The 17,375-nt window shown below is 39.4% G+C and overlaps 1 protein-coding gene across 1 annotated transcript; it reads right to left on the bottom strand.

Annotated features, from left to right (window-relative positions):
* Positions 1-6,346: 6,346 nt before the first annotated feature.
* CRELD2 (cysteine rich with EGF like domains 2) lies at positions 6,347-17,042 on the bottom strand. The gene is made up of 10 exons (XM_042816197.1): positions 16,861-17,042; positions 16,395-16,477; positions 15,434-15,544; positions 12,780-12,871; positions 11,823-11,999; positions 10,748-10,846; positions 9,475-9,552; positions 9,053-9,148; positions 8,054-8,194; positions 6,347-6,915 (listed from the first exon to the last, which is right to left on the bottom strand). The coding sequence occupies exons 1-10, from the start codon at positions 17,017-17,019 to the stop codon at positions 6,857-6,859; spliced, it is 1,095 nt and encodes a 364-aa protein (XP_042672131.1). The 5' UTR covers positions 17,020-17,042; the 3' UTR covers positions 6,347-6,856.
* Between the last annotated feature and the right edge of the window lie 333 nt (positions 17,043-17,375).

The following is a 17,375-nucleotide window of genomic DNA, read 5'->3' as shown; positions in this document are numbered from 1 at the left end:
CCCCCCCCCCCCCCCCCCCCCCGTTTGAACAAAGATGATACATACATAGGAGTACATGAGATGTGGAAATAGGGCAGGTGACCCTGGAGGAATACAGAGGTACTGTCTAAACATGAAGAGATAGGGTCAAGAAAGCCAAAGACTACTTTTTAGAACCAGGTTTTTTAGAACCAGGTAAGGAATTTGAAGAACAAGGGCTACTACAGGCCTATCTGCAGCAAATATGTACACAGAAAGTGAAAGGTGACAGAAAATGGCCCGCTGCTGGCCAATTGGGTACTGGGAGACAGGACACAGAAAAGGCCAAGGTAATCAATGACTTTTTTGCTTTGGTCTTTATAGACAATATTTGTTTTCAAGATTCCCAAGCCCATGCCAATATTTGGAATAAGGAAGACTTATCTGAAAGATGATCAGATTAGGAAACGTTTGAACAAACAGGTCCATTGGGTCTGATGGGACGCATATGAGGCTAGCCAATGTTATTGCAAAGCTGTTCTTGATCATCTTTGAAAAGTCATAATTGGAAATGATTCCTGAAGACTTACCAAAAGCAAATGTCATACTATCTTTGAGGATTATCTAAGGAATGATAGGGCAGTCAGCCTCACTTCAGTCTTTAAGAAAATGATGGAGAAAATATTCCAGGAAGCCTTCTCCAGACATATCAGCAGCATTAAGTTGTCCAAACTTGGGTCAGCACAAATTTACATCATGCTTGAGAAAGCTGACAGTATTCTACAACAAAACAAGCTTGATGGATATGAATAGAGCACTGGATATTGTTTACCTTGACTTTAAGCAAGGCCTTTCACGCTGTCCCTTGACATCTTCACTGTTAAACTCAAATATAAGTTAGATAAACAGACAGTGATGTGGTCTGAAAACTGGCTGAACTGCCTGGCTCAGAGGGTTGTGATCAAAGATGCAACACATAGCTATGGGTAAAGGCGGCATTCCCCAGGGGCTGATCCTGAGGCCCGTATTATTTAATACCTTCATTAATGACCTGGCAGGTTTGTACACAAACAAAACCAGGAGTATTAGTAGATTGACCAGCTGGTTGTGCTGTCCTTCAGAGGGAGCTTGAAAAATGAAGAAACAGGCCAACATGAACATCCTGATGTTCAATAAAAAGAAATGTCAAGTCCTGCACCTGAAGAAGAATAACCCAGAACAGACTGGAGGCTGGAAAATGGTTTTTCCAACAAACTGAGGGTCCCAATAGATACCAAGTTGACTGTGAGCCAGAAGGGCCCCGATGAACCTGCTGCAGACTGATCTTGTTTTGAGCAGGGCTGTTGGACTGGACATCCTCTACAAGCATCCTGTACAGGTATATTCTATCCTCAACCATTCTGTGATTTCGCCATCTCAGAAACTCATTTGCTTCCACTGTTGGCAGTGGAAAAGTTGTTCAATTCTGTTGAACTAACAGAACTAATTCTGGCTGTAGCGAGGATAGGTGTGGAAGAATAAAAAGTCAAGACAAAAAAAAATAGGAAAGAAAGAGATCTAATATAATGGAAATACAGTTTCAAAGGTACATTCTAATAATAAAGAAAACATCAGTGCTACTACGCTAGCATCTATTAACATCTAGCTAGTAAGAATCAGAAAGAAAAAAACAACAAAAAACCAGTATCTCTGCAGGCATACTATGTGCTAATGTTATAACTGAAACAAGAAAGCTAGTCATGGTGTAGCTGAAACAGACAGGGAGAATTCCATTTTGATCTGAAGAAGGTACAAAGGATAGGTGACTCTTCTGAGTAAGTCTAGGAGCTTTCTTTCAGAATATATATGATGCAATTGCAGAAAATAATCCATGGCAGACTGGTGGAAGGTAAGAATAAACAGGAAGGATATTAATAGGCCAGCTAGGATAATAACAGAGTACTGTCGTTTATCTTACTGCTAAATAGGATCCAGGACTGCATGCTGTTGGTGGTGGTTGTTTCACGGCTTTTATTTGACACATTATTTTCAATTAGCACTTGTTAATATGGAACAAAATTAGGTGTACAGATAATTAAGAATGGTCTGCATTAAAAGTGATCTGAAAGTAACTTCAAGGGAAAGAGTCCATCATGTTTGTGAGAGATAATCGTGTTATACCTGCATAGTATACACTGAGCACTTAACATCTTTGGAGATTTTCAAAAGTTTTGGTCCCTTTTTAACTTGCAAATATCAGCTGAAAAGTTAGCAAAGACAACTGCCTGACTTTCCATCACTCAGTAGGATAATGTATGATCAATCCTTGTCAACTGGAAATGGAAAACAAGTGTTGAGTTTGTACAATATATATATTCAATGTACATAGACTGCTCTAAAAGTAATGCCTCCCATTTATTTCCATGGAAACTACAACAGAATCCAATCTCCCTGCTAAAGAGTTCCTGCTAGGGAACTACCTGTAGGTTCCCTACAGTAGGTTACACAAGAAAGCATCCAGGCAGGCTTTGACTATTTCCAGAGGAGATTCCAGAACCTCTCTGGGTAGCCAATGCTTTGTTACCCTCAAATATTTTCTTCCTCATGTGGAACTTCCTAAATTCCAGTTTGCACCCGTTGCCCCTTGTCTTATGCATCAAAGTGGCTGGGCTCCACTGAAAAAAGCCTGGCCTCATTCACTAGATGCCTACCCTTTTAGTATTTATGAGCATTGTAAGATGCCCCCTCAGTCTTCTCCATGCTGAACAGCCCCAAGTTTCTCAGCCTTTTCTGATAAGGGAGATAATCCACGTCCTTCATCATCTTTGTAGTCTTCCACTGGACTCCTTAAAGTTCTTGTCTTTCTTGAACTGAGGAGCCTGGAATTGGACACAGTAGTTCAGATGTGGCCTCATCAGTGCACAGCAGAGAAGGATCACCTTCCTTGACCTGCTGGCCATGTTCTTTTTAATGCACCCATTCCATGATTCTGAGAACAGTGTTAACATTTACACAATACTTGGATTTCTCAACATGCTAATAGTTCTCTCTCTGAATTTCCAGATCCCACCAATCAAGCTAAAACATCAATTTTGGACACTATACTAAGAAATATAAATAAGAGAATGTGTTTCATTACTGTTATTATAGCTAAAATGATAAGACAAAAAGGGAAGAGTATGAAGATCTTTCAAGCATTAAGACTAGCAGGTTATAAAAAAAAAATAGGTATTAGAGTTGGGTACACTGCTCTGTGCAATGATTTGCAGTTTGACCTTCATTACCTTCCTAATCATGACATTACTTCACAGCTGTTAAATGCTTCTCTTGAGAGTGACAGGCAGCTTGACACAAACAACCTTGTATGCGGATATGAAATAGTTTGAAGACCAAAAATTTGAGTAATACGTGCAGTTACTTTGTGGTACACTGCAGGTTCTGCATCCAATGACGCACCTTTGCTTCACACGCAGTTCCATGTTAAATACCACTGTCAAACAGTCCCTCTGCTGACATCTGTCTCACAGCAACAAAACATAACAGAACGTTGGTGCAAAGGTTCAACTACGGGATAAAGAAGGTCGTTGTATTGCTAATGAATGGTAAAGCTCAACAATAGCTTGAGGCGGACGTAAACACCCACAAGGCGCCTAGCCTTACATGTAAGCAGTCTTGGCTGAGCAGGAAAACTGTTGTGTATAAAAGGCTCTGAGCACCTACAATAAAGGTCTTTTGTTCTGGACCATGGAGGGAGTCTCGTTCGCAACACCCGCAAGGGAGCTTGATGCCCTCTTGCAACAACCAACATCTACTGCCGTAACACCAACACCCAACTCTGATGGCCCAACATAATAAAATCGGAGGCATTACTTTCAGAGCAGCCCTCGTATTTTAGCGTGACATGCATCTTGACCTTGTCTATAAGCGATGGGCTTTGGCATCTCTACTGAGAAATAAGTTAGCGATTTGAATCCTTTCATGAGACCTCTATGAATGAATTACCTGAATTGGCAAGTTATTCACCAAAACAGACTGCTTTTATTGTATTTATGAATGGATGGTATTATACTTTGCAGAGAACTCAGCGTCCATGATGTATACGCTGAGAACTCAAGTCAGAGAAAAAAAAATTCAACAGTGAGATTATTTCCAAATGCTCAGATGAAATTATTTCAGCACGTGCTTAGATGTCTAAGTTTAGACACTTCATAAGCACTGTGGCATACTTGCTGTATAGAGAACTTCCCTGACCCTGTTTAAGAGCTTTAACTGAAATAGAAGAAATAGGTTTTCTTGTTCCTGGAAAGTACTTCCCTCTGAGTTCAAGATTAATCTTCTATAGGGTTCATTTATAACCTAACAGAGAACCTTTCTGTACAGTGCTTGGATACTGAGTAGCATACTTCCCATTGCAAAAAGTGCAGTTTTTAATCTGACACCACAGCATGACATATATAAGATAATAAGCAATAATCTGGAAGCATGGGTTCTGATGAGACCTCATTGCAGCTTTCTAATACTTAAAAAGAGCTTATACTCAGGAGGAATACGGACTTTTTGTACCATCTGATATTGACTGGACAGGTGGAAATAGTTTTAAACTAAGAGGGGAGAATTAGACTAGATCTTAGGGGGAAATAAGGCACTGTAACAGGTTGCCCAGGGAAACTACATGCTCCATCACGGGAGGCACTCAAGGCCAGGCTGGATGGGGCCCTGGGCAGCCTGGGTGGGTGCCAACCCTGTCCAAGGCAGGAAGGTTGGAACAAGTTGATTTTTAAGGTCTCTTCCAACCCAAGACATTCTATGATTCTCTAAATTAGGAGTTCACCAATAATTTTAGCCTGTAGTATTTATAACAGAACTTCACGAAGGCACATCTTGTTTGCTGGATCACTTTTGGAGTATTAATCAACATATTTACATAGTTTGGCACAAGAACTTAAATTCCAGGCAACCATAAGACTAAAGCTTTGTACTAGCTAACCCTATCTCCTTGCAATTTAAGGAAAAAAGCAAGCTGTTCCTGTTCCATTTTAGGTTTTCCTAAAAATACAGAGTAGGAAGCTAGACTGCCTTGCTGATAAGACTAGGTTGTCTAACACAAAGAACCTCACCTTCATTGCCAGTTCCTGATAAAGTCAGTTTAAATTCTGCCCTACCTCCCATCTTCGGTGCTCATTTTGAGAACGATGGGAAAATAAAAATAAAAATAAGAGCTCACTTCTCATTATATTCACATCCAAGGGCCAAAAAAACAATATTCAGTCAGAACAATTTTTAGTTCTGATTTTTAAAATGCAGTGTAATTATGGTCTGAAGCAACAAAGCAAGGATACAGAACAAAACAAGGACTGACTCCAGAAACTCAGCAGTGAGAATGGTACGAGGCAGCAGAATATTTATTGTAAGATGCCTATCAAATATGTAGCTCAGTAAACACAGCCACCAGGGCACAGTGCTGGCTCATGGCCAACCTGTTTTCCATCAGGATCCTCAGGTCCTTCTCCTCGAGCTCCTCTCCAGCAGGTCATCACCTAACCTGTACTGATGCATGCAGTTATTTGTCCCAGGTGCAAGACTCTACACTTGCTCTTGTCAAACCTCATCAAGTTCCCCCCCACCCAAACCTCCAGCCTGTCTAGGTCTCGCTGCATGCAGGACCTTTGTACTTCCACTTAACTGAGGGTACTGTTGATGGTTTCTAGACTGTAATTTCTTCACTGTCAAGCCTATGCTATGTTCTTTTTATCAGTGCTCTATACTACCTCTTCATGCTCCCAGTATCTACCACTCCAGACTTCCATCCAAACTTTAAATGCTGCAGCAGGCTGGTCCTTGCTTTACTTACAGCTTTGATGGTCCTGCAATAATTTTAGCTCTGATACTTGCCTCTAAGCCTAGGGACAATGTGGGAATGCATTTTATGCTATACTTATTAGCTTTATTTCCAAAATGGCAAAAGATAACAACAAGATAAATTGGTTGTTATATGTCTGCTCTGAAAAAGACAAGAAACTATTATCTGCAGGAGTAAATGGTAGTGGAAATGAAGATTTCATCACTTCCAAAGATCACTCATATAACAGCTCAGAAATACTGAGTGCAAGTATTAGCCAAGCTTACTTCTCATCCCTTTATAGTTTTATACACTTACTGCTAGTTATCTGGAGGAAAGACTTGTCCACCTGCCTTCAGAAAGCTGTTTGACATTACTTTCCTCTAAGAATCACATTTCCCCCTAAAAATCTGCATTCCAGCACAACTTGAAAAGGTGTCCAAGTTCTGAACAGAAATGCAGTGCTTATTAGGTTCTGTATTTTTTTTTTTAACCTTTTCCACTGTCCAAATGAAAAGTAGACATGATCACACAGCAAGGTAGTGACTTTTTAAAAAATTTTAAGGCACATTCCAACAAAATAATTCTTTTATTGAATGCAGTAGTAGGCATTCTATTTTAAGGGAACAATGTTTTTCCCCACCTTAAAGAGATCTTCCCTTTCACAATTTCTAAATGCTGTATTTCAGTTACAGAAATATTTCTCATGTCAAAAAAGAAGACTCAGTTTAGATTTTTTTCTTGAATTATGAAGTGCAACTAAGTCCTTCCAAAAGAAGATGATAATTACCAATAGGCAGTAGAATGAGAAATCTTCAATCTTACTATCTTTGGGTGCAATTTATGTTAATTCAAATTTTATACTTACCCATCTAGACTGTTGTTCTTAAAGAACTATATAAAAAGTGGCATTTAGGAATAAAGAAATGCAGCTTAAAGAGCAGTTTATCACCGTTTAAAAAAAAATCTTAATGTTAGCCTGCATGTTTAATACCATTCCCACAGTATGTCAGCTAGCACAGGCTTAGTCCAATAATTTAGAACTTGAGAATAGGAATGTCTTTTGGTTCTGAATGCAGATCATAAGTCCTCATGTTCCGTATGTGAAGGCTCAGTTGTTTCAGTCTCCACTTCCTCTCCTGTGAAATTAAGTATCATTAGAACACAAAAATGAATATGTATTATTAATGTATTATTAACTATATCATAGCTTTTTAAATGATAAATCTTTAAAAGGGAAACTCCAAATAAACGTACTTTACAAGACCAAACAAGGTACAAAGTCATATAGAAGGGTTCTTGCACCAGCAAGTCCAAGCTCATGAAATTTGTACCAGATGCAAACAAGAGATTCAAATATACTGGTTTCACAGTGGTAGTGAAAGATAGAGCAGCACAACTATTTCCATTTCAAACTTTTGTTTTCAGCTATTCACAAGGAATTTTCTCCTTTCCACGTGACCTCCCATAAGACATTCAGATATTTGAACCTAAAAAGCAAGAATTACTCAGAACTACGTTCTGTACTGCAGACTGCCCAGTTCAGATGTTACAGCAGCCCTCAAAAAGCAGAGCTGTTTTATCGTGTTGATAATAGAATCACTTAAAGAAAATGTTAGGCCACTCTGTAACCTGCTCATTTTGCTTTTACATTCATACAAGTGTCAGGCCATGTTAAAATCATAGCTAAGCAGCTTTTGTGCGTGCAAATACTCAGGAGATCAGTGACCATGCATTTGTGGTTTTTTTGTTTGTTTTTAAAAAAGGACTAATAAGAACACTAAGTACTGAGTGCAGTTAACTGAAAGACCCTAATGAGCAATACTGAATAATACTGCACAGATCTTTACAACTTCATTGATGCAAGATTCACCTGTTCTGGTTCTTGTGTGTTCTCCGTACAATCAGACAAACCTCTAAGTCATAATTAATAATGAAGAAAAAAGCAATGAGGAAGACAACATTCCTTTTGAGATAGCAGTGATCTGCTAGTTCACATTAATGAAACCTAATGACTTACAAACATAACCTTGGTTTAAACACAAAATACAACACAGAAACTTGACACTTAGAAAACACTCCTTTTTGAGCAAGACAACATGCATGCCAGAATACAAGGCCAACTGCAACAACCTGAGACAGACTAGAGCTTTAGAAAGATAATAAGTTACACAGAATAATTTTCAAGTCGCAAGATCCTTAGAAACACATCTCTATATTTAAAATATATATTTAATATATATATATTTAACAATCTGTCATTAAAAAGTTACTTGCCTGTTTTTACAGTTTGAACACATGTTCCATCCTTATCTTCAAACCCTTCTGAACATACACACTTGTAACTACCTGGAGTATTAACACAGTCTTCATTCTCCTTTGTGCATACCTTTTCTGAAAGGTTACATTCATCTATATCTAAAGACAGGATAGAGGAAAAGAAATTAAAAAAAAAAAAAGTCCATTGCTATGGTTTTATTATATAACTTAGTTACGCTCAAAATTCCATCTCAGGCCACCTCCAACATAACAATTAATTGCTTACTAAAAACACTGAAGAGCAGAATGCTGCTGCAACAGATTTGACTTCTGCTAAAATAAGCTGTTACAGTTTGCCATATTTAAGATCGTTTCAAACTTATTCAAACTCATTTTATGTTCTGCAGGTCCTGCATCATGAAATTAATTACACTACAGCATTCATCTTAACCTACTGCAGACACTGTCACTTTCTGTCCATGCCACCAAGGTGCAACAAAAAGGAAGGGATCTTGTAAACACTTCATTGTCACAGATAAAAGCTATTTAAGATTGTGTACCCTATTCTCTCCCACACTGAGAAGCTCTGATTTCGCTCTTACTTCAAGTGTGACAATCACTGCAAATTATTATCACTGGAATTTGGACATTAATGCATCCAAAAGATAGACTGTATTGCATACTCTCTTTTCTGTTAAATAAATGACTACAAACACACACTTCTAGTGCAGTGATACATAACTGACAGTATTTGTATATTTGTTTCTGGAATCAGCTATAAAAAAATTTCATCTTTTTGTTGGAGTATTTCAGCTTTAAACTTTATCAAGCATATTAGCTTAACAAAATAAAAAAAATATTACAGATACTATACATTACGTAATACCACAGCAACTGGGATTATTCTGATAGGTTTGAAAACTAAGTCAGACTGAAGCAAAAGCGCTTTGACAGCTCCCTAATGTGACTAACAGTGAGCTGACTGGCACTCAGTCATATCCTGTTAAATTCACCAACCTGTACACTTCTCATCTTCCTTCACGTATCCTGATGCGCAGGTCTTACACTTGTCAGAACCTTCTCCTGTGCAACCTACACAGCTGGCATCACATGCTAAAGAAAATAGTTTAAGCATAAAAATGTATATACTGTAGTTTTAAAATGCACCCTCTTTGAAAGTCAGCCAGCTTACCCACACTTAAGATAAAACACTTAAATACAAAAACTCAGCTATCTCAGTCTTAAAATAACACCTTTGAAATCAGTCAGATTACTCAGACAAAAAAGAGCCAGAAATGCCTCACCTTACTCACATGATAGGTCTAAAGCCTCATCCTCCCCTAGCCCAGCAAGAATCGTACCACATGGTACTACATGCCTTCTCTAGCATTCCATTAAGAGTCTAGACAATATACTACAGAAGCAGATTAAAAAGAAACCTTTGCATGAGAAAGATCCATCTGTGTTCAAACAATACTGCTCATCTTTGCAAGGAGAAGAGGCACATTCATCTAAATCTGAAATATAAAAAGCAACAAGTTACCTGAAATAGCAGTCATGATTAAATAGACAGATAATTTAGTTACTGTTTTCTTCAGCATAAGCTTATACTAACAAATGAAAACTGTGATCTGCAGAAGCTGTTCTACGATGACAACAACAGACATATTAGAAATTCAAGAGATGGAGTTAAATAAAGCTTCCAGGATACCTGCCATCCTTGCCATTTTCAAGTCAGTGTTATGCTATTTGCATAAAAAGCGTAAATGCAGGCAAAACAAACAGAAGACTACTCTTCTGAAATACTTTGATTACTCTACTATGGAACTTTTAGAAGCACTTACCAAAAAAAAAAAAAAAAAAAAAAAAAAAAGACAGCAAATTCATACAACTAAAGCCCATAGTTTTCCACAAAAAGGACACTGGAAAACAAAACAAAACAAAACAAAACAAAACAAAACAAAACAAAACAAAACCAAAGTTATGGTCCAAACCATAGCCAAGTTTCACTCAGAAAGTTAAAATATTTTGGCCTTGAAAATTCAAGGAAAGAGCACAATAGTATTCATTATCAAAAAAATTTGGACTAAAAAAGGCTATTTCAGCCATAGTTGCTGCCAACATCATTCCTACTAATTCATTAATTAGCTTGTACTTTATCAGCTGCAATGCGGAAAAAAACAGCTGTACAGAAGACAATACCAGAGCACCTTAAAACCTCTTACTGTGTCTAGGCAGGTGTTGCAGCAGCAGTAATTCAAATCTTAATTCCCATTAACGGTTTTCAAAAGAAGCCATATTCACATAACTTCTAAGGTACTGCTTCCAGACACCACTCTAAATGTCTTCTGCTAGTTTGATTCGATCAGTTTGCTATGGCATATTTCATATACTCATGACTTTTACATAATTTGAGTGGAACATGTTACTCTCACATTAGTGTAGTCCTGCAGTTTTTCCTTAAGTGTTCCATATATATCTCCCAATATCCCCAACAGAAATACTGAGCTAGAAACCAGTGATCAGTGGGGAAGTAATACCACTTTGCTCCCGCATGAAACAAGTTTGGAAATGAGAAACTACAACTGTAGGAACCTAAACCAATTGATTTCATAAAACACGTTCAAAAAATACTATAAAACTTAGTGCAATCTATTTTTATCATCCAATGTTGCTGTAAAACCTGCTTTAAGTGTAGTAAGCATTACTCACCCACACAAGCTGCTTCTTCATTTTTGATCCAGCCTTCTTTACAGTCTTGGCAGTCCTTGTTACTTGAACCAGTACAAGTTTTACAAGCAGTGTGGCACGCTGAGATGACAGAAAACCACAATGTGAGCTACGCTGAGAGATTCCAATATGAGTTAATGCTCACACATTTTCAAAGAAAAACTTATTTAGGATTTACTAGAAAAAAAATCCTATTTTAGTAGTCTGAGCCTTGGATTCACAAGATTAAAAGTTGATTTTGTGGAGATATCATTTACAAAAGTGCAGCTCTGTCCTACCAAAAGTACAGGAAGCCACTCTTCAGAAAACAATACACCATAAATCCAGCTGACTGACTGTATGTTACATCGTAATATAAAACAAATTAAGTGGAAGAATTACTAGACAGATGAAAAAACAATAGAAAAAAACTATTAAATCTCACTATCGGGATTTAGTTGATATAGAATCTTATTCAAAACATAAAAATAGCTGAAAAAAAGTAACATATTATTTGTACAGCCTGATGGACTGTTTTATAATTGAACTTAGACATATTTAATTGGAATCAACATATTCTGTAGTACAGATATGCTATTTCCATGCCTGTTTACTCCAGCTATGTGTATTTGAGACAGGAGGTGAAACCAGCCTTTAAAATAGTTCATTCCACTGCCACTTCAGTTGAAGATTTTTGTACAAACAGTACCTTAAGGGATTAAAGAATAAGTACAGAACTGACTCTTGCCTCTCTCTTCTCTCACAATAGAAATGAATTCTGCTTTCCAAACAAAAAACAAACAAACAAAAACAAACAAACAAAAACCATACAGGGGAAAAATTGAAATCAGTCTATGAAATTGACCTACAAAGTTTTCAGAATTCCGTAAAAATAACTGGGAAGACCTCCATGGTTAAAGCTAAGTAATCAAAAACTATTTTCCTACAACTATTTTAAGTCATTACACTTATCAGTTTAAATTGTTTCTACCTTGCTTGCAAAAAAAAAAAAAAAAAAAAAAAAAAAAAGAAGTAGATGGAAGACAAAGATCTTTGCAGATGCCAAAGATTTTGTTACCTGTACAAACTGAATGTGTGTCATTTCTCAAGCTACTGTAGTAACCATTAGAACAGTCCAAACAAAATTCTCCTGTGTATTCCTTGTTGCAGCTGCATGTGCCATCTCCACCTCGGGTACCATCACCATCACAGCGGCCATTTCCATGACAAGGTCTTTCTGATCCACCACGACAAGCTCAAAAGGATCAAAATATTTTTGAAATCAGATGTAGAAGGAAATAACTTCCTATCTTAGCCACAGTCTCCCTCAGCGCCTCCCTCTGCATAGACAGTACAACATAAAAATATACACCTATAACAGTATGCAATTTCCAAATCTTATTCCCTTAAGAGCAACCAAAATACTAAGATATCTGAGTACATGGAGGAATCCAAAACAGTCTCCAGGGAAATTCAGCTATACATTTCATGACTTAGAATGTTATCTATTTTTCTAGCTTGCAGGATAAAGTTGGTGTCTTCATTTATTCCAGATATCTAAGAATGTTCAGACTGCAGTTGGAAGAAATGATCTCTTAGATCAACACCAGGAATTAGCACTACTTTATTAGCAATTGCCAAAGATGAGGCCAAAGCTGACCTCAAACAACATGGAAAGTTTTACAGATTTATAAACCATACAGTGGCCAAAACACTTTCTTTCTCTTGTATCATAGACCTCGCTTTGATCCAATCATGTTCCCACCTATTTCTGCCACTCCCTTTTCAACTTATCCTTATTTATGATTTTTTTTTCATTTAATCCCCAGTACTGTCTCGGCTGATTTGTCCTGAACTCAGTCGAGTTCTCTACAAACCTTCTGAAATGGTACCTAAACAACAGACTTACTACTCAGCAGCTGCTACTCAGCAGCCAAATGTCATACTTCATATGTCCATATTATTAAATGGAGAAATGAAACAAACAAGTGAAAAAGAAAACATCTGTGACTATATGCTTCAAAAGAAAAATTACCAAGGCAATCTGGTCCATAAGTTCCAGGTGGGCAACAAACTTCTAATGTTTCTATGCAAAACCACTTAAACAAATCAGGATATTTCTTCTTTCTGCATATGAAAGACAATCATTTATCAATAAAAAGAACAAAGGTTTTTAACAGTTAACTCACACAACTGAACATCCACACTGTCAACCACAATCTATTGCACGTGACACAAGATAGAGACTTCTCTGCTGAAATGACAACTACCTTACTTCAGGAATCAATTCCTAGAAGTCTTCCAACTTCAGGCATTACTAAAAAAAAAATAACTTTCTAAACTGCAATACTATTAGCTAATTCCACACAATGTTTTTATTTACAAAAAAGTGGAATAAGAGTGATCAACAAAATGACTTGAGTGTAGTTTTGATATCCCCTTCCACTTATTTTTTCAGGAAAAGTTTACATAAAATTCAGACAGTCACATTGATATACTTCTCTTAAAGACAGCTATTGTATTTACCTCAGCAAGAAGAGAACCCCAAGCAGATATTAACATTTGCTCAAATTACTGTGAACCTGACTTCTCGGTAAGATGCACATTAAAATTCCTTGTCTTTTTTGCCATGAATCAAGGAATGTTTCAGAAGGATTTTCTTTGTATTAAGAAGTAATAGTTATGTGTTACTTCAGCACTAGAATATACCGTCAATAAACGATATAAACACTAAGTATTATTTTACAAGCAGGCACAACAGCTGCTACACTTACACTTATGACTCTCAACACTGCAGGGCTTAAAAGTGACCTCTGGAGACCACCTAGACCAACTCCTCTGCTAAAGTACGATCTCTACAGTTTAGGTTGCAAAGGAAAGTATCCAGACTGGTCTTGAATATCCCTACAGAAGACGACTCCTCAACCTCCCTGGGCAGAAGTTTTTTCTTATGTTCAACTTCCTGTGCCCACTGTCCTTTGTCCTGCCACCGAGTATCACCAAAAAAGAACTCGGCCCCATGCACTGATACCTGGCCTTCAGTATTTATACACACTGATAAGATCCCCTCTCAGTCTTCTTTTCTCCAGGCCCCTCATCATCTTTGTGGCTCTCCTCTCTCCCGTATTTCCCTGTCTTTCCTGAACTGTGGAGCCCAGAACTGGACACAGTACTCCAGATGTGGCCTCACCAGGGCAGAGCAGAGGGGTACGATCACTTCCATTGACCTACTGGCTATACTCTTTTGAATGCACCCCAGGATATCATTGGCCTTCTTGGCCACAAGGGCACAACACAGGCTCATGGTCAACCTGTTGTCCACCAGGACACCTGGGTCCTTCTGTTCAGAGCTCCTTTCCAGCAGATAAGCCCCTAACCTTTCAGATGCACATGGTTATTCCTCCTATGTGGAGAATTCTACACTTGCCCTTGTTGAAACTCATCAGGTCTCTCTCCACCCAACTCTCCAGCCCATTCAGGTCTCAGTGTATGGCAGCACATCCCTCTGGTGTGTCAGTCACTTCTCCCAGCTTTGGATCATCAGCAAATTTGCTGAGGGTGCACTCCATCCCTTCACCCATCAGGTCACTGATGAAGATGTTGAAAGAGACCAGACACAGTATCAACCCCTGTGTAACACTACCAGTTACAGTCCTCCAACAAGCCTCTGTGCTGCTGATCACAACCATTTGAGCTCTCCTAGTCAGCCAGTTCTCAACCCACCATAAATGAAAACTGAAAGATCTCAGTATCATGCAGATACAGAAGTTTCAAAAACCGTAATTAATGAAAGCCCTACAAAACGCCTAGAAATTCTGCAGTCTGCCAGGAAATAAGCCTTCAGCTACTCCTGAGGCACATACAGCTTTTATAAACTATTACATCTGATCGTATCTACTCCAAGGCGCAGACCCTGAAAAGCTTTCCTCCAGTTTGCATGTTTAAAGTCTACTCAGTCCTGCACAGTACAAGTACGAAGCAATAAAAGAATCATCAAGAACAAAAAGGATTATCAAAAATTCTTATCCAGTGATAAAGTGGTGTAACAGTAGTTCACCCTATTGAATTTCACTTGATCTGACCCAGTTTGCCTGCAAATGGGAAATTGAAGTAGATGAGCTAACTGAATTGCCCAGCTCCTTAATCCACACAGGGTGATCCCTTCCACAATTCATTTGGTATCACTTACTGACATACATGTATTCCTATACTAAATGGAAGGATAAAAACAACCTGGGGACTGGAAAAATCTTGTTCTAGCATCTTGTGAACTCAAGGTAATAAAAACAACACTAACTTAATGAATTAATAATCACTGAATAGAGGAATGAATATTAATTGTTAAGCAAAAAAACAAAAATCCTATGAAATTTTCTTTTCATCCAAATTGTAATTAGATGCTTTCTCCTCCCCTTGCTGTTGTACAGCAAAACCCTACTTCTATTCAGAGGTGGCTGCAATTAGCAGCCCTGAATAAATTTAATTTGGAACATATAGTTCAGTGTCACTTCATGATAGCTCTCGGAATTTCCATAGCTAACTACTGTCAGGAGAAACAAGTGGACTTACACACTTTCCATCTCTGTGCTACAACTAACAAACTCCTACTAATTAGGCACAAAATATAGCATTACTATTTTGTCCTCGTTTATCAGCACAAAGATCTGTACTCAAAAAAAAGATACTTACAGTTTGAACCACCATTTCTCTATATGTTCTTCATGCTCTTCTACCATGTTGTTACATTCAAAGTTACTGCTGTCACAGAGATTCTCAGTGATCTCTACAAGACGAATTTCACTACAAGAAGAGAAGGAAAGTCATAAGTTTAACCTACTGTTTAATTTCAGTTTAATTCAGCACCACTCAAAACACAGAAACTACACTGCAACCTAGAATATTTTATCAGTTGAAGGTGTGTTCTGAACTAGCTCAAAGCCACAGTAAATATTAGAATAAAGACCTAATTCACTTACAGTAACTATGAAGATTGCATTTATTATGTTTGCAGACTGCATGTTTACCAGATTCTTCTACCAAATTCACAGTAATTTTCAGATATTGCTAATATACTTACAAAGTTTAGACAATCTACCCTTGCACATCAGTGTTCCAATTAAGATTAAAAACTCAGTTTGAAAATTGGAAGAGGCTAGATTGCTTTGCTCTGCGATCAAGCACATACACAAAGCAGTGCAGTAACCTGTCACTCTTCCAGTTTGCCACTTGGTACTGAAATAGCAACCAGTGAATTCTAGGGAGCAGTTATTGCTCTAACTGTAAAACAAGACTGGCACTACACCAAGATAACGTCCACGCCATTTAGGACAATCAATTAACTACTAACCATTATTTAAAACTATTGTTTTGGTAAACAAAAAAAAAAAACCAAAACCAATGCCATGACCAAAAACAGTATTACCTTTTTTGTTTTTCAAAAGAAATAAAAGTAAGCACTGTCAGTCACTTACAAATAAGGGATGTCAGTCTTTATGGTGAAGTGCAGACATGGTGCTGCAACCTGCTGTATTTCAGCCAGTATGGATTCATGATTTGGATGCATGAGGCTTCCGTTCTGATATTTAAGTACCAGATTAGCAGTCACACACAGGGATAGAAAACCCAACCAAAAGAGTGCCAAGGCACTCACCTGGACTCGTACTTCGACAGCGTCTTCTCCTCCCAAGCAGTGTTTCCACCACCAAAATTCTTCTTTGCTGTATCTGCTAACCCCTGGCAAATTAACAGAATATGAGCAGCAGCCTCCATTTCCAACAAAATTTTAGGGCAGCAGTAACTGCTTACATGTCACAGATACTTCAGCAAAGCTCTAAAGCTGCTGATCAAATCGATAAGCACAAAAACGACAAGCAACAACAAATGAAAGAGCAGAGGCGATGGTTCCCACCCACCCATCAGATACTACGGACACACCGGCATTACAGCACAGGCTGAGCTCCGGCAGCGGAGCCCGAGCCCGGCCAGGCCCCGACCTGGCGCCTACAACGGCTCCTGAGCGCTGAAAGAGCCGCTGCCGCGCGGCAATGCGATCGCCGCGGGGGCTGACGAGGAGCTCCGCGGCGGTCCGGCCTGCACCCCGCAGCCCCGCCGCCCACCTGGTTGAACCTGTCCACGATGCCCCGGCAGGTGGTGCACGCCAGACGCCGCCGCTCGCCGGCGCCCATAGCAGGAGGAGGCGGCAGCAGCAGCAGCAGGAGGAGCAGTGCGGCGTACAGCGCGGGCAATGGCGAGCGAGGCGCGAGGCCGGGCCCCATGGCGAGCAGAGCGCAAAAGGATAAGGATAAGGCGCGAGGCGGCCCGGCCGCGCTCCCAGCCCGCCGCAGCGCGGCCCCGCAGCGTCGCCTCGCCCCGCCCCGGCCCCCGTAGCAACCAGGGAGACACCGGCCCGCGAGCCCCATTCAGATTTCCGCGTCAGCCCCACGCACGCTCCGGCTCCCAGCGGCCATTGGTAGGGTCGGAGGGAGAGGAGGAACGTGGTCCAATCAGCGGCCGCCACGCTCTGGGCCAATCGGAGCCCCCCGCGTGCACAGATTGCCGGGCGGGGCGGGACGGAGAGCTGCGGTGACTGTAACTCCGGGCTCCGCCGCCATCGTGAGTGCGGGCAGTCGTG

The sequence above is a fragment of the Centrocercus urophasianus genome, unplaced genomic scaffold, assembly GCF_019232065.1.
Source record: "Centrocercus urophasianus isolate 14NV4802_14NV808 unplaced genomic scaffold, USGS_Curo_1.0 seq_15, whole genome shotgun sequence".
Lineage (NCBI taxonomy): Eukaryota > Metazoa > Chordata > Aves > Galliformes > Phasianidae > Centrocercus > Centrocercus urophasianus.
Note: the sequence above shows the minus strand (reverse complement) of the source record. Positions and strands in the feature narration are given on the sequence as shown.

Excerpts from the sequence above, each read along its gene's own strand:
- CRELD2 (XM_042816197.1), bottom strand. The coding sequence starts at position 17,019 with ATGGGGCCCGGCCTCGCGCCTCGCTCGCCATTGCCCGCGCTGTACGCC. Across the intron at positions 10,847-11,822 it reads CACACATTCAGTTTGTACAG|CGTGCCACACTGCTTGTAAA; the intron begins GTAACAAAATCT and ends CTGTCATCTCAG. Across the intron at positions 9,553-10,747 it reads TGAAGAAGCAGCTTGTGTGG|ATTTAGATGAATGTGCCTCT; the intron begins GTGAGTAATGCT and ends TTTATATTTCAG.